This window comes from Pygocentrus nattereri, chromosome 6 (genome assembly GCF_015220715.1).
Source record: "Pygocentrus nattereri isolate fPygNat1 chromosome 6, fPygNat1.pri, whole genome shotgun sequence".
Classification (NCBI taxonomy): domain Eukaryota; kingdom Metazoa; phylum Chordata; class Actinopteri; order Characiformes; family Serrasalmidae; genus Pygocentrus; species Pygocentrus nattereri.
The window spans coordinates 35,606,936-35,632,840 of record NC_051216.1 but is presented as its reverse complement, the minus strand read 5'-3'; the positions used below and the strand labels follow the sequence as shown (position 1 = coordinate 35,632,840).

Sequence of the window (25,905 nt, the reverse complement as noted above, 5' to 3'; positions counted from 1 at the left end):
GCTCTTTCACTCAGCCGGGTCATACGTTTTCAAAATAACTAACCAAAGTTTGCCAACAGGAATGAATGCAGATGTAAGTCGAGAAAAGAAGAAGCCGATCTACGATAACTAACAGCATTAAAGTAAGTAACCTAACATTTTCAGCCTCCCTGTATCAGGAGCTGGTGTTTGTTTGATCCTGGTGAGTGTTCACTTGGCTCTTTGAGCTGTCAATGGGAATAATCTAGGCTGTGGAAAGAATACTTAACTGCGCTGAATCAGTTACTAACTGGCCATAAGCAAGGAACTGCAAATAGGTTTGGTACTTTGGAACTGAACGCCTGAAAGCGAGAAGCCAAATGAGATGAAGACAGTAAAGTTTTATAGCCAGATCCGCCACAGGACGGCGGGTATTATTGTAGACTGTTGAATGTCCTTTATACTGGACAATGTAATGGTGCTCATTGCTCATTGTGTTGTTCAGGTTGATTGTTCTGGGGTGTCACTCTCCACAGGTTCGTCATGAGGAGCTGGTGGACGCGCCTAAGTGTTTTAGGCGCAGCTGGTCTTGGCTCGACCTTCTGGTGGCAGAAGAAAACCGACCCTGTCCAGACAGATTTGGATTCGAGCAAAACGTCTCCAAGCTCCGGCCAGTCCTCGTCTCAGTACGAGCTTAAACTTGTCCAAGTTTTGTTTAGGCATGGAGCGAGAACACCACTGAAATCTATACCGGATGTTTTGGAGGTGAGAGTGTAGTTTATATTCAGAGGTGCTAAAGCCTGATCCTGGAGCCCGTACGTAGATGGAATACATTGCAATGTGATGTTGGGATGTGTCTGTCGTACACAGAAGATATTCTATTTTATTATATTTATAAAAATATATTACATTTCTTACCTGAAAGCCTTCATTGAGCACATCTGATACTCTTCATTAGTGGGAGGTGTGTTATAGGAGAACTCAGTCTGCTGATTTGTCAGAATTGCTTGATAATTCAAACGTTGCGAGTTCAACAGTCATTCAGAGTGGTTTGATGTGAATTGGTTCATTGTAGAGAAACGTACCAATTCAGATTTTTTTTACTGTGGTGGTGATAGGAACCAGGAGCTATTATGTCTATGATGCAACTATAGGCATTTCATTTATGATGCATACGGATGCATACATTAGTTTTTGCATGCAGTGTTGATGATGGTCTGAAAAACGTTTTTAGCCAGAACTGGAAGAACAGAACGTAAACCAGTCATCAGGTAACATTCATAATTATTTCTTGTTATAGCTTTCTGTGATGCAGCTTTCCAAGGCATTAAATGCTACGGATATGTGGTCCCTATCACTACCACTTCAGATTCCATTATTGATCCCAGGGGGAAATTGCAGTTGTTACAGTTGCAGCCATTTATGTAAAAATAAACACTTTACTAATAATTTAAGACAATATAGAGAATTTACAGTATGTACACCAGATTTAAGTATTTAAGAATATAGTAAGCTGGCGGTGATTGTGATAGTAATGTGAAACATCAGGTATAAAGCAATTACAATTATTTAAATTATTTAATTGTTATAACTGTTAAATTGCTAAATAACTGTTAACAAATCTGGCTCGGTACGTTTCTCTAGAAGGTTTATTTCTCATCAAACCACTCTGGATGATTCTATTTACATTTTATTGATTTAAGTATGCAGGAATTTTGAAATGTCAGTGGAATTCCCCTGTCACTTAGAGTTGGATGTAAATTTTATAAGAGGCCAGGAGCAGTGCTGAATTGCTCTGGTTTAGAATAAAGAAGACTCTAATAGTTCACTTCATGCAACATGGTATAAGAGTTTGGAGCAAAGCAACAAGCTTCACATGCTGTTACATGCTGTCTTTGTTAGAAGGTATATACATTGATCACTATTCATAAACAAATATTTTGGTTTTGTTTTCTCAGGCACAGTGGGTTCCTGACCTGCTGGAGGTTCCAGCTCACACCAACATCGATTATATGGTTACAGATCTACAGGGTGGCCCTAGACCCCCTGCACCAGTGGAGGACAGCTACAGAGCCAAAACACTGGCAGTAAGTGATCTGAAGTAGGAAACATTGGAATAAGAATTTGATGTTGTACGTAAACAATGTTAAAGTTTCTAAACGTACCACGTTGGCTCTGAATTCATTGCCTATTCAGCTTACAGCACTTGAAGCTAGACCCATTCATACTGAACTTATAAAGAGTATTTCAGCCCAGACTGCTTTTAAAATGAGGCACAATACAGGGCAGCCATTCAGAAAAAAATGAGCTTATTTACATATATCAATCTTTAAGGCACTGTAACAAAAACAGCCTGTTTAATTTAAGGGATGAAGAGAAGTTAGAAAACTATGTAGAAATGAATTATTATTGTTTTGGTATAAAACACAATGTAAATGTTAAAAATAGACCTCAGATAAAATGACAGAAAAGTGAAAGACAGGGCCCTTTAAGCACAGAATGGAGTAAGGGGAAAAAAAGAGTTATGGCAGCAAAAGATTTGAAAGGTGCTTTAAAATTCTGACTGATTACAGATTGCTGATGGTAATAATATCAGCTTTTAAAAGCAGTTTTACATTTAATGTTTTAAGTAGCAAACTGAGCAGCAGAATAAAATTCATGATGGAATGTCAGAGTGTGTTTCAGCAAAGTGTACATTAACTTTTTATGTGAGGAAACAAGCTCATACTGAACATGCTGCTAGTTTCCTTGTGAACTGTTGAACAGTTGAAACCTCCATAGTATTACATAGTACATATTTCGTCCTCCATTTTTTTACTGTAACTTTTAGTGAAATATTCTGACCTAGAGTGTGCAGTGTTTCCCGTACATAGGTTATACTTTGGTGGTGTGTCTAGGACTATATACACTATTTTGGTGAGAGGTGGTGCCTAAAAGTTCATACATATTGCTCCAAAATGTGTATACCATCACAGAAGCATGCCATTTAATGGATGGAATGGAAAGTCACAAAGAGATTCAGCTATAGTTTTTAGCCCCTCTGTTTATGCATAGAGATTTCTCCGGTTTCTCTGAATCCTTTGATAATATTGTACACCATAGAGGTTGAAATATCTAAAATCCTTGCATGTGTGACCTATTTTCTGATGCATTTTGGAAAGTGGAAAGCCTTGATCCATCCTTGTTCATAAAAGACGAGGCCTTTTCTGGATGCTCTTTTTATACCCAAGTGTGGTCACATCTTTTAAAGTGTTTTCTGAACATTTCACACATTGAACATTGAACACATCCATCCATCCATTTCCTAAGCCGCTTCTCCCGCAGGGTTGCGGGGCGTGCTGGAGCCTATCCCAGTGGTAGTTTTGAACACAGTTCTTGATTTTCTTCATCATATGCATTAGTGTTAGATAATAGAATATTAGATAATGCACAAGGAAGAGGACTGGTGACCACTGCTCTAAAGACATAAATAAATAAAGCCTTTGAGTGTTTACTATTTGTAATATTTTCGTTGCCCACCTCTGGCTCCACACCAAAGTAAGCTTTAAACCTGTGGGAAACACTGCTGTTTATGTGTCAACCACTACCTGACCTACCAAGTTAAAGGTCTATAAAAGACAAAGGTATAGTACTTGGTGGATTGGGTTAAAAAGAAAAAAATAAACAACAAAAATCCTCGATTGTCAGTCACTGCAAGGCATGGACATTGACGAGTTGACCTCTTACTTTTAGGGTGGTACACATCCAGGTCAGCTGACCACAATGGGCATGCAGCAGATGTATGATCTTGGCGTGAGGCTGAGGAAGCAATACATACAGGACGTGGCCTTCCTCACCCCTTCCTTCAGCCATAAAGAAGTTTAGTGAGTTACCCACAACCTCTTTCATGGACTTTTCCATAGGGTGCACAAATATTTAAAGGATGTTATGCTATTTGCTGATAAATGGGAATATGTATTATGAGTCTGATATTAGAATTAGGGTTTATAACTGCAATTGATATTTCTAGTCCACATGCAGTCACTACTGGGCATTTCAAATGCCTGCAACATCCTCTATTTGTTAGCTCAATGCACATCACAGCCCTATACACTGGAGGCCATGGTTCGATTCTATGTCTAGGCAGGACTCCCATTAGAACTAGAACTTTACTTGGGGCAGTCGTGGGCTGGAGCTTAAGGAACCAGCCCGCGTGACCGGAAGGTTGCTGGTTTGATCCCCTCGGCTGACAGTCCATGACTGAAGTGCCCTTGAGCAAGGCACTTAACCCCCAATTGCTCCCCGGGCACCGTGGATAGGGCTGCCCACTGCTCCGGACAAGTGTACTCACTGCCCCCTAGTGTGTGTGTTCACTAGTGTGCATGTATGTGGGTGTTTCACTGCACAGATGGGTTAAATGCAGAGGTCTAATTTCACAGTGTGCAAACACTGTGACAAATGGTTCTGAATTCTATTCTGTTTTTTACATTCAATGACCATTACAAGTAGCTCTGAACAAGATTATAAATGTTAAATTTATACTGTTAAACTCTGTAAATGTTTACAGTAAATGTCTTAATTATATGACTTTAATAAATGAGACATCAATAGAGTTGTATGCTCAATACAATATACTTCATATATGGATTATCATGTAAACAGAAAAAAATACAGTTATTGGATATCAGCAGAGGTTGGTAGAGTAGTGTAAACCCATACTCAAGTAAAAGAAAGGTTACTTTGGTGACATAATGACTATAGTAAAAACTGTATGAGCAGAATTGCAAAAGTAACAGTTTAAATAACTAACTCACAGATATGGAGTGTAACTTTTAGCACATCCAACATCTATTAGCAAAGGAACTAAAGTTTCTTAGGCTCTGCCTGTGTGTGTTTTTTTTTTTTTTTTTTTTTTTTTTTGGCTTCTGTGTGCTTCTTTTGATGCGCTCAAGCTGTTGTGTACTATGTAGAGCTGTTGTGTTCTTGTAAATCTACTGGTCATTACATGTTTTTTTTCCGTAGCTAGTTCACTATGTAGTGAATAGTAAATGAGTTAACGAGTAAACTGTTCTGAACATAAATAAATAATAAAGTCATGAGCCTCCAATGTCAGTGTGACCAATCACAAAGGAGTAGAGATGTGGTCACCAGCGTAATTAAACATTTTTAAAATTTTCGTTTTACTTGATTACATGTAACTGTGTTAATGTGACTACTTACTACCCAGCTCTGGGTATTGAATTAGAAATTCTATATCTGTGATTTCCTATCTTGCTAGTATAAGCTGTTTTGTAATGTTAACACTGCTGACTGCCAGTTTAAGTTTTGAGTCTCCTCCTCCTCTGCAGCATTCGGTCAACCAACATTGTTCGCACCATTGAATCAGCCAAGTGCCTGGTGGCAGGGCTCTTCCAGCAGAAACAGACAGGTAAAGACAGACTCACTGTGTATGTGGTGCAGCATGATTTACTGTGTGTATTGCATTGTTTACAACAGCTAAGAAGCAATTTACAGTACCAAGTTCATTTTGTCAAAATTCTTCATAAACCTCTCTGCAGAAGCATGCAGCTCACAAAACAGTTCAGTTTATACTCAAAATGCTCTACAACACTCCCAAAACACCCCAACATCACTATTTTTATCAAAACATCAGCAGTAGTAGGGGTGGGTTATCTGGCAAAATATCACAATACATTTTCATAGGTATGTACATGAAAAGAATTACAATATTTTGTCTGATATTTCGAACAGCTAAAAAAAAGCTTAGGTAGTACCAGGCTTAAAAATATGATCAAAAATATGAAGCAGTGATTTTTATTATATGTTCCATACATTGGACTAATTATGCATTCTTTGTAATAAACAATGCAGTTGTTTACTGATAATAACCACAATATGCTCAGAAAAGCATATTGTGATATAATCCATCATGATAACAATAAAATATCATCAAATTGCCCATGTCTAAACATTAGTGTTCTTACAACAGGAATCATTTTTCAGTCACAGCACAGTCATGCCAGAAACTCTAATGATTGTTGGCATAAAGTAGTTCTACTGTTTTATGTAAATCTTCAACTGTTTTGTGTAGTTCCACTATTTGTGTAATTCTTTTGCTTTGTATTGTAATTTGTTTGTTTGGTTGATCATGTAAAGAATGTGTTTTTTTTATTTTCAAAAATTCATTACAACAGAAAAGTATGACAAAACAGAATAGTATATACTTGGTATATAGAAATGGAAGCGAAAAAACAAACAAAAAACAGTACTTTACATAATCCAACAGAGAAAAATGTCAAATACAGTAATGCCCTCCGTTGTGAACTACTTGGCTCCACAAGTGACCCCTTTTTTTTTTTTTTTTTAAGGGTCGTCACCTGAGTAAATTTCAGTGATTGGCCTTTTTACATACATAGTCTCTGCACATAGTCTCTGTAATAATTATAAATGTTGGACTTTTAGTTCAATATAGTATTTGTGATTTAGGAAATTTATATCCAGATTATTTTATTTACTATTATTGTATTTTATTTATATCATTTTAATTTTTGGAGTTTACATTTGTGTAATAATATATAAGCAAGCATTTTCATATTAAGCTACAGAATATTGAAAAGTATGTTCTCTGAATGCATTCTGTATTCAAGCTAGGACTAAAAGTTCTTCACTGTAATATTTTTCTGTTTGTTTTCTCTAGAAATTGTGCCCATCTTCACTGAGGAAGCAGAGAGAGAAGTCCTCTACCCAAACTACTATGGATGCAAACTGCTGAAGCTGCACAGTGGGTAAGTTCTGCACTGATGTGGAAGTAAATCCTGTTTTACTGTTTGATGATAGTAGCTCACAGTAAATGTGTGTAGTAAAACACATGACACAGTCATTGGTCTTAATCCTTATTACCCATATAGTAGTCACAGGCAAAAACCTACACAAAACTAGACACTTTAATACCAGTTGAAAAACTCATTTCCAATAGCAAATCGCTGACAACTGATCCGCTCATAAGACATGTGCATGCAGTATTGTGTAGGCAGTTGCCTTTGTATGAACACAATGGTTCTATTATTATAATAAAACAATTACTTTTGTACCATATTATTAATCCATTACTTTTAAACAATTACACATTCCTTGTGTTTCACAGTTCATTTTGTGCCTCACCATACTCTGGTGAGACTGGAGTACGTGTATCAAATTAAGTCTACGAGCTGCATGCCAAAAAAAATTAGGTCATCATTTGTCTTAACTCAATTTGTCGATTTCATTGTCTGTTGGAAGTGGGTCAAGCAGCATATGCCCATTTTCAAAATAAGTGGTGTCTCTGCCCATTCACTTCACCAGTGGAGTGTATTGTGCCCCTTTAGTTAAGCAGTATTACAGAAAGTGTCAAACAGAGGTGTGAAAGAGGTAGGTGTACATGTGGTCTTGATTCTAGTGTAACGTAATGCTCTCAGTCCTGAAATCATTTGAATTCTGTTTTTTTTTTCTTTCTATCTCTGATTTGTTTTTTTTATTTTTTTTCCCATTGGTTCCAAAATTCAATATTCCCTGAAGGCGGAAGGGAATGCTATTATAACTATGTTTTTGTTTAATATTAAACATGGATGTATATTGTTTAGTTTGTATTCAGTTAACTTTAGGTGGTGAATTGTTAATAACAGAAAAAACTGAGAATAATCTCAACATCATTTACTTCCAAAAGTTACAATGCAAAGTTCAAATAAGACAGTGATATAATGATAATTATATTTATAGATTATATTGTATTTTGTCTCACATATCTTAAATACTATCTATTAATATATTAATATGTATCATGTATAATGATACAAATTAATAAATTTTTCCCCCGTTCTTCTTAAACAATTACAGCTCTTCTGATTTCAGATGGATAGATGGATGGATACTTTAGGGATCACAAAGGAAATTTAGCAGCCACAGTCACACAACACAGGGCAGTTATAATAATAAGGGTGATGCAATATTAAAAAGAATATATCACTGCTGTCAGAAAACAAAAACTTGTATCTCCATTTTTGTCATATTTCGGTTTTTGAAATATTTTGAAAATACCTGTTGCTCTTTACATTATGCATCATTTTTATGATGAATGGACCAAACAAAATGACCCAGAATTACTTGAGAAGATGTCTGATTCCACTGACTTACATTCTAAGTAATGTATGTTTTTTCCTTCTCCTGAAAACCATTTTAGAGATACAAGGTTTTTTTTTTGACAGCAGCAATATACAAAAAAAATATCTACAAGCATATGTATCGTCTTCTTCTTCCTTTTTCGGCTGCTCCCTTTAGGGGTCGCCACAGCGGATCATCTGCCTCCATCTTGCCCTATCCACTGCCTTCTCTACTTTTACACCAACCATCTCCATGTCCACCTTCACTACATCCAAAAACCTTCTCTGAGGTCTACCTCTTCTTCTCCAACATTCTTTGACCAATATATCCACTATTCCTCCTCAACACATGTCCAAACCATCTCAACTTGGCCTCTCTGGCTTTATCTCCAAACTGCTCCACCTTCACTGTCCCTCTGATCTGCTCATTTCTAATCTTGTCCATCCTTGTCACTCAAAATCTCAGCATCTTCATCTCCGCCACCTCCAGCTCAGCTTCCTGTCTTTTAGACAGAGCCACAGTCTCCAAACCATACATCATAGCAGGACGCACTACTGTCTTGTAAACCTTCCCTTTCACTCTTGCTGCTATCCTTCTGTGACACATCAGCCCTGACACCCGTCTCCAACCACTCCATCCTGCCTGCACCCTCTTCTTCACCTCTTTTCTACACTGTCCATTGCTCTGGGTGGTTGACCCAAGTTATTTGAAGTCATCCACCTTTATGACCTCTACTCCTTGCATCTTCACCTTTCCACCTGCCTCCCTCTCATTCACACACATGTATTCCATCTTGTCTCTACTGACCTTCATTCCTCTCCTCTCCAGTGCAAACCTCCACCTCTCCAGATTCTCTTCCACCTGCTCTCTACTGTCACCACAGATTACAATGTCATCTGCAAACATCATGGTCCATGGAGCCTCCTGCCTGACCTCATCTGTCAACCTTTCCATCACCATTGCAAACAAGAAGGGGCTCAAAGCTGATCCCTGATGTAAGCCTACCTTAACCTTGAAACCATTTCTCACTCCAACTGCACACCTCACCACTGTCTCACTATCCTCATACATGTCTTGCACCACCCTAACATACTTTTCAGCTACACCTGACATCCTCATACAGTACCACAGTTCCTCTCTTGGCACCCTATCATATGCCTTCTCTAGATCCACAAAGATACAATGTAGCTCCTTCTGACCTTCTCTGTACTTCTCCACCAACACTCTCAATGCAAAAATTGAACTCTTTCCCATACCTTCATGGTGTGGCTCATCAACTTCACACCTCTGTAGTTACTGCAGCTCTGCACATCACCCTTGTTCTTAAAAATGGGGACCAGTACACTGCTTCTCCACTCATCAGGCATCCTCTCACTCTCCAGGATTTTGTTAAACAACCTGGTTAAAAAGTCCACTGCCTTCTCTCCTAAACATCTCCATACCTCCACAGGTATGTCATCTGGACCAACTGCCTTTCCATTCTTCATCCTTTTTAAAGCTGCCCTCACTTCCACCTTACTAATTCTCTGCACTTCATGATCCACTATCTCTCCCCCCGTTGTCCTCCTCTCTCTCTCGTTTTCTTCATTCATTAGTTCTTCAAAGTACTCCTTCCATCTACTCAACACTCTCTGTTCACTCACTAGTACATTTCCCTCTCTATCCTTTATCAGCCTAACCTGCTGTACATCCTTTCCAGCTCTATCTCTCTGTTTAGCCAAACGATACAAGTCCTTTACTGCTTCTTTACTGTCCAGCCTCTCATACAGCTCATCATAGACCTGAGCCTTTGCCTTTGCCACCATTCTTTTCGCTATGCGACTAGCCTCACAGTACTCCTGCCTACTTCCTTCATCTCTCTGGTTATCCCACTTTTTCTTAGCTGCCTTCTTCTTCTGAATACTCTCCTGGACTTCCTCATTCCACCACCAACTTTCCTTGTCTTCTTTTCTCTGACCAGACGAAACACCCAAAACATTTTGCCAGTTTCTCTCACCACCTTAGCTGTAGTTTCCCAGTCCTCAAGTAGCTCCTAACTGCCCTGTTGCAATTTTTCCCTGAACTGCCTGCAACCATCCTCCCCCTTCAGCTTCCACCATCTAATCTTTGGCTGTCTTCACTCTCTTCCTCTTCTTTGTTTCTAATTTCATTCTACAGACAACCACCCTATGCTGCCTTGCTACACTTTCCCCTGGTACCACTTTACACTCTCCAATCTCCTTTAGGTGGCATCTCCTGCTAAGAATATAATCCACCTGTTTGTACCTCCCTCCACTCTTGTCACCCTGTGTTCTTCCCTCTTCTGAAAATACGTGTTCACCACAGCCATTTCCATTCTCTTTGCAAAATCTACAACCATCTGACCTTGCGCCTTTCTGTCTTTCACACCGTACATACCCAGCACCTCTTCATCCCCTCTGTTCCCTTCACCAACATGTCCATTGAAGTCTGCACCAATCACTAATCTCTCCTCTCTAGGGACACCATCTACCACTTCATCCATCTTACTCCAGAATTCCTCTTTCTCCTCTAACTGACAACCAACCTGTGGTGCATATGAACTGACCACATTCAAAATTACACCATCAACCTCCAACTTCAGGCTCATGATCCTGTCTGACACTCTCTTTACATCCAGAACACTTTTCACAAGCTGTTCCTTTAGGATTATCCCTACTCCATTTCTCTTCCTCTCTACACCATGATAGAACAGTTTGAATCCACCTCCAATGTTCCTGCCCTTGCTTCCTTTCCATCTGGTCTCCTGGACACACAGAATATCTACCTTCCTTCTCTCCATCATGTCTGCAAGCTCTCTGCCTTTACCAGTCATTGTCCCTATGTTCAGAGTCCCTACTCTAACCTCCACACTCCTGCCTTTCCTTCTCTCTCGCTGCCTTCTAACCTGCTTTCCTCCTCTCCTCTTTGATGGTCTTCGACCTACAGTAGTCCAATTTCCACTGGCACCCTGCTGGTCAACAGCACCGGAGGCGGTCGTTGTTAACCAGGGCCTCGACCGATCCAGTATGGCAATCATATTTGTGATCCGCATGATCGTTTTGGCACAAGTTTTATGACGGATGCCCTTCCTGACGCAACCCTCACCATTTATCCGGGCTTGGGACCGGTACCAGAAGTACACAAAGTACACCCCTAATGGCTGGTTTTATAAGCATATATATACAACTAGAAATATATAAAAATATGTGAGAAGATCTGTCCTGAGATAAAAAAGGCAGTGCAATAATGAATGTACAAGGAGGCTCAGCTAACAGCATATAATGACAATAGTGAATAAACATGTGCATATATTGGTACTGAAATAAAGTGTATAGGTGTGGAGTAGTGTCCAGATGTGTAAGATGTGTGATAATTAAACTCAATACCCTAAACTCAAAACCTTGAGTCACAACTTAACCGTGTAATGGGCTGATTGTGATTGGCTGTTCTGTCATTGGACCTGCAGTTATCGCTGGGCAGAGTCGTCTACGTTGCCGGACATTGCCTCAGATCTTCGGAGCATTCAGAGTGCTCTGGGCATCCAGTCTCACCAGCGACTCGATTTCATCCACATCAGAGATGACATGGTGGCCAGAGAGGTTAATCAACATTACACAGACATGTGATTATTGACATTGTCTCAAAGTGGTGTTATAAATGTCAAGACCAGGTGGCACATAATAGGTGTATCATGTAAGCATTGGGAGATCATTAAAAAAATAATAATCACATCAGTGAGTTTAGTTTTTGGTTCTAGTGTCAACATAATGCAGTACAGTTCAGTGTTTTTGGAAAAAAAAATACCAGCACTATAAAATATAAAAACTAATATATATATATATATATATATATATATATATATATATATATATATATATATATATATATATATATATATATAAAACATTTTTCCATGTCATCTGTAGTACTGCAAATCAGCATTATGCTACAGGAAGAGTTATACTATAATACTGCAAGAAAGGTTTGTTGGTCAGGTTAAGTTTAAAGTGCAAAATGTCCACTGTGGATAAGTGCTACATCTCTGGGGGAAAATAATCTATAAGCATGTCTGGTTGTGCTGGTTTGATGGCCTTGAATCTTCTACCAGAGGGAAATGGCTGGAGGAGGTGATGTCCAGGATGAGAGGAGGCGGCTGTAGTTTTGCCAGCATTCATCACACTGATGTTGCAGTTGCCCTGTAGCATTGCGAAACTACATCTAATGGTCCTCTCCACTGTCCTTATTATGTGCTGGGTTTGGCTTGTTCTTGAGTTGGAGAAACCAAACCAGCGGATTCTTCAGAGGTTATTGGTGTAGAGAAATCATGGAATAAATGACCAAGATGAGAGGGGCTCCATGATTTACGCACTGCATTTACTCCAGAAAAGACTGTCATTAGCTTGGGAATTCACAGCCAATGGTCAATATCAGCACATGAAATCACAGCTTTTTCTGTAATGTTTACATTTTTTAATGTTCTGAGTTGTACACTTGAGGTAGGGCAGTGTGTATCAGCTTGAATTTAGCTAAACAGAACACAAGTAGATGCTTATTTGAGTGCCTCCATACTTAATAAACTCCTTTTCCACAGAAATCGTAGCATATTTTACTGCCATGTCAGTTCACACAGAATTAATATAACCTGCAGTTATTTCTACAGTCCACTTTATAGCAGGTAAAAAGTGCTGCAATCTTTACTGACACAGGAGTCACCCACTCTAAAAATGACTGACATGGCACATCAGGACGGGACTAAAATAATTGAGAAATTACATTGCACCACTTCCTTATGTAAAACTATTCTATTCAAATAGGGCTTTAGTTTATCTTATCTGCACTTAAATGTAATAAATTTACAGTTTAGAGTATATTTTTTGAGTATGCAAAAACATCTGGCATTAGCAGATATAGGCAAGAAAATAATATATTAAAAAGTACGTGTTTTATTTTGGTTTGCTCTAACTTCATCCCTGTGTCCCTATAGACTCATGGTTTGCCATGTCCTGCAGTGCTGGACAGCTGGAGGGCCAGAGTAGAGCAGAGAGCTGTGGATATGATCTATCACATCTTTGATCCCAGTAACAGGTGAGCCACCCTGAGAAGGCATCTACTGCAAGTTCAAGGATGTGCAGAAGGATAAAGTTAGGGCTGAACACTAGGATTCATTCAGTTAGCCAGGGCTCTTTTAATGTTCTCTGTCAACTGCTTCCATTTAAGAGCAGCATAGAAGCTACACTGTTTCTCCATATTTAGTCTTTACCTTCAGCAGGACTAACTGTCTGGTTCTTAATGATCTGAGAGTTCTGCACAGCTTATATCACTGCAGCATGTAAATAAATGTGCTGGTCCTACACCACTGGGATTTATAGACCTGTAATAGTATCTAAAACACTTTTCTGTAACTCACTGGTAGCCAGTCTCAGGATTTAAAAATGTGGTGATGTGTTCTTTTACTCCTAGTAAGAACTGCATTTCAAATCATCAGAAGCGGTTTGATAGTCTTTTTTTGGGAGTCCAGTCAGACCATTACAGTAATCGGTCCTGCTGTAAGTAAAGGTGTGGATGAGTTTCTCCAGGTCTGCTTTAGTCCAGAATCTCTCTCTTGTTGATGATTTTAAGGTGAGAAAATTCTTATTTAGTGAGAGCTTTGACATGATTGCTAAAACTTAAGATCAGAGTCCATTAATATACCAAGGTTGTGTACTAGTTCTTTAGAATTTAGGGCTCTTGAATCCAGTCTGTGTCTCTTATTGCTTTTCCCAAATAAAATAATTTGTGTTTCATTTTTATTCAACTACAGAAATTAAAGTGCAAATAACAAGAGAAAGCAGTGGTGTGTAATCTGTTGTAAATGGTATTTTATTGAAAACAACACAAAGAAGAAAGATTCCATATTTTACCTTATCAGCCTTACAAACATTGTGAAAAATATACGCTAATATCAAATTTAAAAACACCAGTTTTGGAACTTTTGGTATACTTTGTATATCACTCTTATAGATTGTCTACAGTTACTTAAATGACTAACAAACCTTCCAGTGATACTTAGTTGAATATCAACAATGTTATGGTTAGAGTTAGGTGTTAGAGTTAGGTATGTTTAGGAGTAGGTGTCGGTTTTGTGTTGAAGTTAGGGTTTGATTTATGAGTACAGTTTGATTTAATAGAATCTGTTACTCAAGTTACTTAAGTTCTCTTGCATTTATTAGACATTTTGTTGAATGTTGGTTAAAGACAAACTAAGCATTTACACAGCATCTACAGTGGATCATCAAAGTAAAGTGTTACCATTTCCAGAGGTAAACATGTGAATAGGTAACAGGTGATGCTGTCATGATTTGGGTATAAAACGAGCGCTCACAAAAGACTCAGGCTTTTTCGAAAACCTGTGTGAGCGAATAGTCTAACAGAGTAAGAACACCATTTTATGACTGCAAATAAATTAGTAATTTTACCTTCCATATTCCATAACATTTTACAAAGGTTCAGAATCCTGAGAAACTTCTGTGTGTAAGGAGGAAGGACAAAAGATCATGTTGAATACTTCTGACCTTTAGTCCTTCAGACATCACGGCATCAAAACCCAACATGCTTCTTTAATGAGTAAAAGCACATGGGCAAACAAATGCAAGTCAAAACTCTGTGATGCACAGCTGAAGCCCTACATCAACAACATCCAGAAGCACTGTTGACTTCTCTGGGCTGGAGTGCATCCAAGATGGATGATTGATGCACAGTGGAAATGCGTTTTGAGACCTTTCTAATCGTTAAGGACCATCCTGACTGCTGCTAATGCAAAATTCAAAAACCATTGTTTGTTATGGTGCTGCAGTGTATTAGTAGGTAACTTCCACATCTCTGAATGCACCTTTAATGCTGAGGAGTACAGCTTCTTAAATTGCATCTTAAATATCGAGGTTTATTGATTTACTAAGAAATTCTTATTTTTGTTCAACATACTGAACTTGAACAATAGCACATCTGTAAAAAAATTATGTTCATCTAACTTATCTGTTCCTTTTCAGGAAAAAGAATTTAGAGAATTCAATTTAGTCATTTTTGAGAAACATTCCTGGACATGGGTCAGGCCTAGTTCTAGATGCAGCACATGGGAGGTTCTCCAGCTGTTGAGAGATTTGAAGTCATGGTGTGGCTTCAAATGTTGTATGCAGAAATACATATAATTAATAGAGATGTTTGAATGCTACATAAAATCTACATTCTGCAGAAAGAATTTGAAAACTGACCAAAAGCTTGAAATTTACACACTTTCTCCTAATTTTTATATAGAGGTTTTGGATTCTTACATTTAACAGAATTGTGAGGCCTGATACATGACAATACAAGCTTGGACTGATATGGTATCTGCTACAGAACATTTTGTGTAGATATTCTCTTTGTACTGTCATCACTGAACTAAAGAAGGCTTCTGTACACATGTATCTCTATTTGTGTGTCAAGGATTTTTTTTTTTTTTTTTTTTAATTTTTGCAGGCAGGGGGCTACCCTTACTCCCACCCCTTTTTCACTCAGATTGTCTCCTGTTATTGGTCAGCTATTTCAGCATGTAAATTAAATTCAGTAAAAATTGATTACCTGATAAAAACAACAAAAGAAAACTGACTGATTTAAAGTCGAACATTCTAGTTAGTGTTGTATCTATAGTCAGTTAAGCTCAGTTCAGTCATTCTGTGAGCAGATACGCTCAATTTTTAAGATGCAGTTTAGAAACAACTGGGAAAATTTGTAAGTAAATAACTAAATGGAGGACAGCCTTTTGGGTTTTTATATGGTTGGATGAAATAAATTGCAAGTTTGCTTGATTTTTGTCTTTTAATTTTTTTTTCTTAATGTTTTAATGTTGAAAATCCATGACCTGACCAGACAGTCCCTAAGTGAGCTGACATGGAATGATCAAAACACAAACACCAGTATTTGAACACCCACTGGCTCTGGCTATTTCATAAGAGTAGGGGGGACAGTTCTCAACTGTTTTTTTTTTTTTTTTTTTTTTTTCTTTCAGGAGGTGTGAACTTTACAGAAAAGTAATGGTGTGGTTGTTTTTTGTGTTCAGGGAGATTCTACAGCTGTGTGTTGGTCCTTTCCTCCACATTCTCCTCAACAACATGGAGATGAAAGTGCAGGGTAGTGCCTTGGATGGAGACAGGTGGGACTATTCATATTTTTAGCACTAAAACGCACATGGTCAAAACAAATACTGGAAATAACATTATCTAAATAGTCACATTTTTCTTTTACTTTTCTTTTATCTTGCCTGCTCATTGGCATAAAATAGTTCATACTTGAAAGTAGTCAAGACTTGATACCTGCAGCCCTCTAGTGTTTAGGTCTGAAAATTGAGCTGCTATAGTTTAACATGGCATTATGTGTTTGGGTTAGAGATATAAAAAAAATCAAAGTTAAAGATGATTAAATTGCAACTAACTTGAATGTTAGTATCAATTATCAGGAGTTAAATTTGGATATTAGAAGTAGTGGCACAAATAGTGTTGTAGTACAGGCTCAGTCTCAGGCCAGAAATGAGCCATCTCAGCATCATTTTGTCTAGTCTTGGATTAGGGCTGGGGCAAACCCTAGACCAGCCAAGTACAGTCCCTTCATCTGAGGTATCTGGACATTGACATTTTTTGTAATTATTGAATATCAACAAAACCTTCAGACAGAATAAAACCATCTTTTCTCTACATGTTTAAATAAAATCTGCTCACTGCCAGTTGAGGATCTACAACCCTGTTTCCAAAAAAGGTTGAGAAGGTGTGCAATATGTAAATAACAACAGAATGCAATGACCCTGTATTTAACTGGAAATAGTACAAAGACAACATATCTGATGGTGAAATGTATCCGATGTATCCATAAATGCAAGTTAAAACTCTACTATGCAAAGAAGAAACCATATATAAACAGGATGCAGAAATGCTGCCACCTTCTCTGGGCCCAAGCTCAATTAAAATGAACTAAGGTGATGTGGAAAAGTTGTCCTGTGGTCTGAAAAATCAAAACATAACATTCTTTTTGGAAATCATGAATGCCACATCCTCCAGACTAAAGAGGAGGACTACCCGGCTTGTTATCAGCACATAGTTCAAAGGCAGCATCCATGATGCTATGGGGGTGCAGTACTGCACATGGCGTGGGTGATTTGCACATCTGTGAAGGCAACATTAATGCCAAATGATATACAAGTTTTGGAATAGTTATGCTGCCATCCAGATGATGCCAAACCTCATTCTGCATGTGGTACAACAGCTTGCCTCTGTAGTAAAAGAGTCTGGGTACTAAACCGGCCTGACTGCAGTCCAGATTTGTCACTTTTGAAAACATATGATGTATTATTAAAGGAATTATGCGACAAAGGAGATCTCGAACTGAAATCCCATTGGTAGATCAAGGAGCATCAGTTGATCAAGCAGAAATGGGAAAACAATTCTCTTTCAAAACCACAGCAATTGGTCTTCTCAGTTCCCAGAGTGCTGTTAAAAGAAGAAGTGATGATTTAAAGTGGTAAACATGCCCCCATCCCAGCTTTTTTGAAACACAACAACTGAAACAGATACAGGCACATTTATGTTGGCTTACTGCATTTGTAGAAGCATTCAAGCCTCTTAAATCTAGTTAGCATGCTGCTTTCATAGCTTAGAGATATTTTCTGGCTTATTCTGGAGTTGGTAACCAGCAAGTAGCAGTGTGGCTAACATGCTGAAGTCAGATACAAAAAGAGAATATAGCAATACATTTTCTCAGTTTCAACAATTGATATGTTGTCTTTTTACTATTTTCAATTTTTAAATGATTAAATGATTTCCACATCATTCCATTCTGTTTTTGTTTACATTTTGCACAGCGCCCCAACTTTAAAATAAAAAAATTGGGTTGTAATTGATCCTTTATAGTGTTGCATCACATTTTCTTCACTTGAGGAGCACCTCTCCATTAGAGGAGTACCTACTTAGGCACTTCATCATGTTCTCTCACCTTACACTCACAATTTACAGCAATGCATCCCATTTCTCTACTGAAGGGGCAGCCTTTGGGACAGTATCATGTAGGGGTAGTATAGCGGTGACACTTTATAACAACACATTTTTTCCATTGGACGGGCAATCATGGAGAATGTCAAGTTGGACCATTTGAAGTGCCCTTATAGGGCACTGCATCATGTTTTCTCCACTACAATTCCACTCATTAAGATGCATTATCGAATTTTCTTGCTCTAAACACAATTTACTGCATGAAGAGAGAACCCTAGAGGGCCTCTACTTTTCCCCAAGTAGAGTACCTTCTTTTGTTTTCACCACTCTAGAGAGCACTGTAGTGATGCTTTCAACCATGGGATCAACTGCTATTATTTAAAATTACGATTTCCAGACTGGCATTCATTTTATTTGATCTTCACAGACATAGTCATATGCAAAAATCTTAGCGTCCTTGGTCAAATTATGTTTTGTTGAAGTGAAAAACGTCAACACATGCTCTATAGACAACATACTTCTTGCACATTTGTATGCACAATTACCATTTATGTTACATATTAGGAAAAATAAAAAACACAAAAATATGGCCTGCAATATGTTTAACTAAAATTGAGAAGAAAAATACGAAATTGAAAAAAACATTTTGTGCAATAAAATGTAACTGGTAGGGTGGCACCCATAATGACTTGCACAATAATATGCTAAGTAAATTTGGTCTTTTTGCCTTTTAATTAGTCAATGTTATTTATCCAGTTAAAGTAGGTGCCGTCAGAACAGTTTAGGGTGTGCTGCCAAGTACTTTAATAGGATTTTAAATTTATTTCACAGATCCTACTTACACACTGGGTGGCTGCTATATTGTTTCTGCATTTTTGCATCAATGTAGCTAGCATTTTGATCTAATCTCATCTGTGCTGCCCCATTTTATATTTTGTTCAGTGCCCTGACCGGGCAGTCATGGGCTGGAGGTTAGGGAACCAGCCTCGTGACCGGAAGGTCGCCAGTTCGATCCCCAGAGCCAACAGCACATGAATGAGGTGTCCTTGAGCAAGACACCCAATCCCCAACTGCTACCCGGGCGCTGCCGATTGGGCTGCCTACTGCTCTGAGCAAGTGTGCTCACTGCCCCCTAGTGTGTGTGTGTGTGCTCACTAGAGTGTTTGTGGTATTTCACTTCACGGATGGGTTAAATGCAGAGGTGAAATTTCCCCGTTGTGGGACTAATAAGGGTCACTTAATCTTAGGTTGTGTTAGATTATTTTAGGTTAACTGTATTTGATAGTACAAGACAAAGTAAATTGTTGCCAATGATGATACAAAGTTCACACACCCTCTAGAATGTTCAGGTGTGAGTGAGGGTTTAATACAGTCTGAGCTGTAACACTTTAACAATGATGCATTAGTCATGTACTTTTATGTGTAATTTATGTATACTGCAAGTGCTTTTACAGATAACTCGCATTTTTAGCCTAGATGCCTGGGTAAGGAGCTAGCTAACTAAACATGTACACTGCTAAGTTGATTCTATGCTAACTTGGGGACTCAGTTTGGAAATGACCTTTTGATCTTTTATCTCTGTAGCTAAAAGACTGTCCATATTAAGATGTAATTTTGAAAGACATCTGTTTTCTTATTCTTGGAGAATTTGTATTTTTGGTGGTATTTATTTGTTTATTGGGCTTTTGAACAGGCTGGTTGCGATGGGGTTCAGTCAGACTTGTGCTGTTTATCTATTTGATGTGCTTGATGCCAATAATATGTACTGTCCAGCTGTCTTGTCGTATGCACCTCATGACCTGGCTTGTGAGTCAGGCTCACTTAAAGTCAACCTGAAATCAAAATGGTCCTTTTTTTCCTCATGAGTTTACATCCTTGGTTACATTGAGTACAGTCCATTGTGTATGATCATTCAAAAGACAAAATTCTTGTTTCTCTTTAAATTGATCAAAGATGAACTGTTTAGAGATTATTTGTCAGTGCAGTTTATCACCTCTGATAGTTAAATATATTTGATGAAGATTTTTCAATCAGATTTCAGTACTGGAGTTCAGCACCTCCTGCTATTCACATGAACCAAATATATAGCAACCTTTCAGTAGGCTGAACTGGAGTGCAGGTGGTGGTGGTAGACTGGCAGTTAAATAAAATTGTGTGGCTAATAAACTGCTTTTGTAGTTGGAAGAAGTCAGTATAAAGTTATATGTGGCAATACTTTTCATGATTTCATGTCGACTCATTTAATTGATTAACTAGGAGACCTACAGAGCAGAAATGACCTAATGGCCATCATGCACTGTAAACTCCAGAATCATCCATGAGTAAACAGGGTTATGTGACTGGTGAAGCGTCTACATCAAAATGTGAATCTTTTCCGTTTTAATGAAAAAGTCACTGATATTCAATCACTCAGATACTCAAGACCAGAAGTTCTGACATTTTTTCAACCACAATGCAGGAGTCAGTTATCACAGCTATGCTGATGATACACAATTAGATAGATTGGATGAATAGATGAGGTACATGGATGGATAAATAGATAACTTTATTAATCTCAGTGCAAAAGTTGTTTATTACATCAGCTAGATTACTGTAATGTGTGATTTAATGGGTTACCTAAAAGCACAATTAGATGACCTCAACTTATTCAGAACCTTCCATGTAGGTCCGTCCAATTATTTTTCATTCTCATTCAATGTTTATTTATTCTGTTTTCTTTATATTTTAATATGAAGTTTAATTTTACATTTTTTAAATGTATTTATTATTACTAATATTTTTTTAAATAAGCATTTTTTTTCAACTATTTTTATTTTGATACTGTTTTACATACATGCTTTTAATGCTTTATTTAATGTCAGTTTGAAGAATGTTGAGCTGCATTTTTATGTATGAAAGGTGCTATGTAAATAAAGTTGTTATTAATATTTTTTTTATTTGCATAACAGTTAGCATACCCAAAATGTTTATGGACTTAGTTTGAGGCAATTTCATCTGAATGACTCATTTATGTATTCAGTCTGTTTAAAAAAAAAAAATTATCTTGAAATGAGTTACCTGAATCAGATTGTGATAAAATCAGAATAACTGAATCAAATTGTTGTTAGCTCAGAGATTTAAGCCACTTAATGTCTGTGTTTGTGCTGCAAGGAAGCTTTTCCTGTACTCGGTGCATGATACCACGCTGATGCCGTGCTTGATGGCACTGGGTGTGTTTGATATGAGATGGCCACCGTATGCTGCTGACATTACCCTGGAGCTGCACCAGCACCAGCAGACCAAACAGTATTATGTCAAAATTTCTTATGTCGGTCAGGTAAGATCCTTCATACATATGCAACGTCCTCACACTGCTTTGACATGGTCAATTATAGAACATTTTAGGTCTGACCTCTGAGGTTGAAATGCATTCTAGCCATGTTTTTATATCCTTTATCAGCATTTTTTTTTTTCTCTCTCCATACTTGTCATTCTGCTAGCCACCAGTTACTAAGTTACTTTACCCTAAATCTGTTGTCTTTTTTTTTGGGCTTAAGCAATTGTTATTTACTTTTTCTTTTACTTCATAAAACTGTTATGTAAAATGCCAAAAACAGAACACTCAAGATTGTGTGTTATCACACATAGCATCACGCCTTCAGCTCATACCCGTGACCAAATCACAGCCACGATGTTATCTGCAAAAAGCACACTTTATCTCATGTCCTGTTAAATACAGTGTGGTTGAGATGCTTAAACCTGGACTAAATTATCCTTTCAAATAGTGAAAAAACATTTACATTACAGTTTAGTGCAATACAAAGTACATGTCCACGAAAACAACCAAATACAGTCAGGTCCCTAAATATTTGGATACAGAATATTATTAATATTACACATTGAACATGAGTGCAGATTTTCAGCTTTAATCTGAGGGTATTTGCATCCAAATCAGGTGAATTGTGAATTACAACCATTTACAACATATAGCCCCCCCCTTGAAAAAAAAAGTGTTCGTGAGGTCAGGTCAGCCAGTTGGATCTGTGTCAAAAACAGTACTACAGTTCATTTGAAAAAACGTAGTGCTTTTCAGTTGAGATTTCACATCTTTATGCACTGAAATTAACAAATTTCAGCAATGAGTGCATCTAAACTGGTAAAATCCACTAGTTAGAAGGAATGTCCAGTAGGGTTGGGTAATGTGAAAAAAATCATGATCCAGATCATGATGATCCACATTACATTTCACAATGTTTTGTTTTTCTGCAGTTTGATAAGTTGGGAAAGAGTAATACATAAAATTGTAAAATTGTAGTAACACTTTACTTGGATAGCCCACTGTAGATGCTTTATAGGTTACCAAACATTTAACTTGTATTTAATTAAACAGCTATTACATCCAACTTAATTTTCCTTAAACCTCATATTCTAACACTAAACTCTTAAGCCAACACGTAATCCATACCCCAACCCTGGTGTTAAACCTAAATTGTTTTAAGCCAAAAGCTGTTGAGATTCACAATTTGAACAGGTATTGGTTTCCTGTAGGGGGCCAGCCAAATGGTGTGGCACCAAAGGTGCAATCAAAAACTTTGCATTCTTTTTTATTTGTACTCCTGTAACATCCAATTTACCAGAACCAACAGTATGTGTAAAAAAAAAAAAAAAAATACATCAACAGTATTCTCACTGTACACTGATACACTGTGTATTTCAACACTTGTCAACGCTTGTCACTAGTCAAATCTCCTGAAGGTTTGCAGTGGTACTAATCAATAACCCTGTACAGAAGCCTTTTTGCAATTCTGAATACAAAGTTGCTAATGAGCCTCAGAACCTGAACTAGAGCACTTGACTTCATTAACATGCATTTTAAAGCATTTAAAGCAACATTATATAGCAATTTTACCTGCCAGTGTCAGCTTCAGGGAGAATGGCATGTCTGTCATTGCCACTCCAGGGCTGGAATGCCTGCTATAGTGCTTTGTAACTTTGGAGGAGTGGGCACAGCACCTTTAGTGAGAACTACCTAACGCTTTATGGCAGCATGTCACGCCCCAACAGCTTTGGGTCTTCAGCTAGCTTTAAGAAGAAGGTAGCTCAGTATTCCCAGCGTGGACGTCATGGCAGAGGCTGCCAAAAGACCGTAGAAGACCTTGTCAGAGGAAGCAAATAAGAGAAAAAGAGAGTGTGACCAAGCAGGAGAGCAGACAAGAGTAAAAGAGATAAAAGGATGTAAGGCAGATGCAACGTAGGCTGTAACCTTATGTGTTGTTCCGGAGTTTTATCGTTTTTCCTACTTGCAGGTGAAACATAAAATTTGGAGAAGCAAACTTCAGCCCTGTGAAAAGAGGAACAGCTAGATAACATCTAGCTGCTGATAAAAAAATTACTTCAAATATGGTTAACTGGTTAATAATGAATCCTTTTCAAAGAATTATGAAAAGGATTAAAAAAATTGTCCTAGAAGTAACTATAACTATATTATTTTGTTTATTATTATTATTTGCACATTGGACAGTAGTGAATTTATTTTGTTATGTTTGCTGCTTCTTTTTGCTGCTTACCTTTTTTTTATCAAAGGAGCAGAAATATTGCCATTACTATTACAGTTTTTACTGTTAAATATTTTTAAAAAGTTTATTCTGTTTTATTTTGGCCTAATTACTCAGCAATAAATATTAATAATTAAGTCAGAAAATCAGTCATCTTTAGTGCACAGTGTGCATGCAAAATGCATTCATTAAGTGATTGGGCTTCTGAATCTGTGTTGGTTCATCTCTACAGGATCAGAAGATCCCTGGCTGTAGTGATGTTTACTGTCCACTGGGAGAGTTCAAGCAGGCACTGGCCATGTATGCCCTGACCGAGGAGAGCTATCATACCCGCTGCAACAGCACACAAGACGTCCCCAGCCAGTCACCTCGCAACACCTCTCGCCTCTGAGAGTACAGCGTCCACCACACATCTGCTTTGCTTATGCATATAACTTCATGTTTAATTTCCAGTTTACATACACAAAGTGAGTCAATCCTCATTTTCTAAAGTCTTCATGTTATATTGCTCTGTTCTATCTGTGGCAGACAGAGTGATGCATTTTAGTTTAGGACCGTCAGTGATCAGCAATGATCAGCATTTATTAATGCAGAAGAAAAAGACCAAACAGGCATGTTCTTGTTTGAAGAGCAATCCCTTTAACTTTTCCTTTTACAGTGATTTTCATCATGTTTCTATAGATAATAACGATTTGCTAGAAAGACCCCATCACAGGCCAGAAAGGGAAATGGCTTAAAAATTGAGCTTTATTTATTCTTCTAAGGTAATCGCCAATCTCTCACTGGTTAGCACACAGTATTTCATATATATTTGACTGTCCATGTACAAGAAATCACTGTGTGTGTGAATGTGTGCATCATGTTCTTCCCTCTGTAGGGACCATTTTATTGCACTGCTAGTGCATGTTTGTCTGTGTAGTGAAAGATGTGTTCCTTACTTTATTGCTATGTAGAATGTGCTTTTTTCTGATGTGTTGTTTTAAGAGCTTGTGAAGGAAAGTGTGGACAGGCATGGTGTTGATATTCTAAATGAATGAGTGAGCTGACTTTAAATGTTTTTGTTCAAAAAACTTTAATCACAAGTGACTTAACCTCATTCACTTGCAACACTCCATGCACTTTATTCATAATGTTTAATATAAAAATGTTGAGAGATCAAGTTCCTACTTAAAGATGCACACAAAAAAATTCATTTTGTTCAGTTGCTCTGAATAGACAAAAAGTTTCTGGACCAGTCTACCAAACCACGGTCTCACACACAAAAAAAAAAAATTAAGTATTCAGACCTCTGATATTTACAAGGATTATGTTATCATCTATTTAAACACAAGGCACTGACTGAAATAGTAATACACTAAATATAAGCAAAAACATAATTTATTGGGTACTTTCAAGTGAAAATACATTCTATTTAGGATTTTGGTTTTTTTTTAAATAAAATAAAAAATAAAATAAAAATGTATTATTAAAAATTCCTGTTTTACATTTCCATGTCACTACCAAAACACAAAGAGTTTTAGTCCACAGGCAGATCTGTGTTTTCACCACACCCTGCATTTTAGAGGAGGAAGTGAAATTGCATCATTGTCACTGTCACATCACTGGTTTGTTTGAAAGTGAATGTGTCCCAAAGTCTGAAAATTGGTGTGTAACTTTTCAGAATTATCCTTACTGAAACACATTTTCTGTCATTAAGTAAACTTTTTGTGCGGTGTTTTAAGCTGTATTTCCTGGTCATGTACTGGCTAGCATTTTTGAGTCATGCTCAGAATGATCTAAAATTGTCTTTACTGAAGGTTTCAGTAGTGTGAATATTTTGTTAGTGACTAAATTAAGTATTCAGTAATTTCACCTGAATACTAAGTCAGCTAAAAGTCCAAAAAGTTTTGAACTGACATTGAACCAATTGGTAGAATGGTCTTTATACAAAATGGATACAAAGCACATCACAGATAACACAGGCTGAACACTAACTTCATAGTTCAGTTTCTACTAAAGGACAGCTTGGTGCCTCTAGCACACAATATAAAAACTTAGACATTTTTCTTCTCAAAAGGTATCAGCATAGTTCCTCAGAACTGCCCTACAAGCTTCTGAAGGAGAACTGGAGGGAAGGGTGTATTTGTTTTGCTAGTGAATTGAAATATAAACAGTCATTCTCTAGAATCATAGAGAATATATCATTTTTTCATGATATGGTTATTATCTTTATTTGTTGATCTATACAATCATTTAAACCCTCTTTCAGAAATATTTTATTGCTTCAGGGCACAATAAGTAATTGCAGTAGACGTTGGGGTTCTTTG

At 37.5% G+C, this 25,905-nt stretch overlaps 1 protein-coding gene across 1 annotated transcript; it reads left to right on the top strand.

Annotated features, from left to right (window-relative positions):
• acp6 (acid phosphatase 6, lysophosphatidic) lies at positions 1-25,557 on the top strand. Its single transcript, XM_017706507.2, has 11 exons — positions 1-122; positions 495-723; positions 1,917-2,045; positions 3,691-3,821; positions 5,286-5,365; positions 6,635-6,722; positions 11,540-11,672; positions 13,058-13,158; positions 16,148-16,240; positions 21,216-21,381; positions 23,832-25,557. The coding sequence occupies exons 2-11, from the start codon at positions 502-504 to the stop codon at positions 23,988-23,990; spliced, it is 1,302 nt and encodes a 433-aa protein (XP_017561996.1). The 5' UTR covers positions 1-122; positions 495-501; the 3' UTR covers positions 23,991-25,557.
• The last annotated feature ends 348 nt before the right edge of the window (positions 25,558-25,905 follow it).

Coding starts and splice junctions, on each gene's coding strand:
- acp6 (XM_017706507.2), top strand. CDS start 502: ATGAGGAGCTGGTGGACGCGCCTAAGTGTTTTAGGCGCAGCTGGTCTT. Junction 6,723..11,539: donor CTGCTGAAGCTGCACAGTGG/GTAAGTTCTGCA, acceptor TTGGACCTGCAG/TTATCGCTGGGCAGAGTCGT. Junction 13,159..16,147: donor ATCTTTGATCCCAGTAACAG/GTGAGCCACCCT, acceptor TTTTGTGTTCAG/GGAGATTCTACAGCTGTGTG.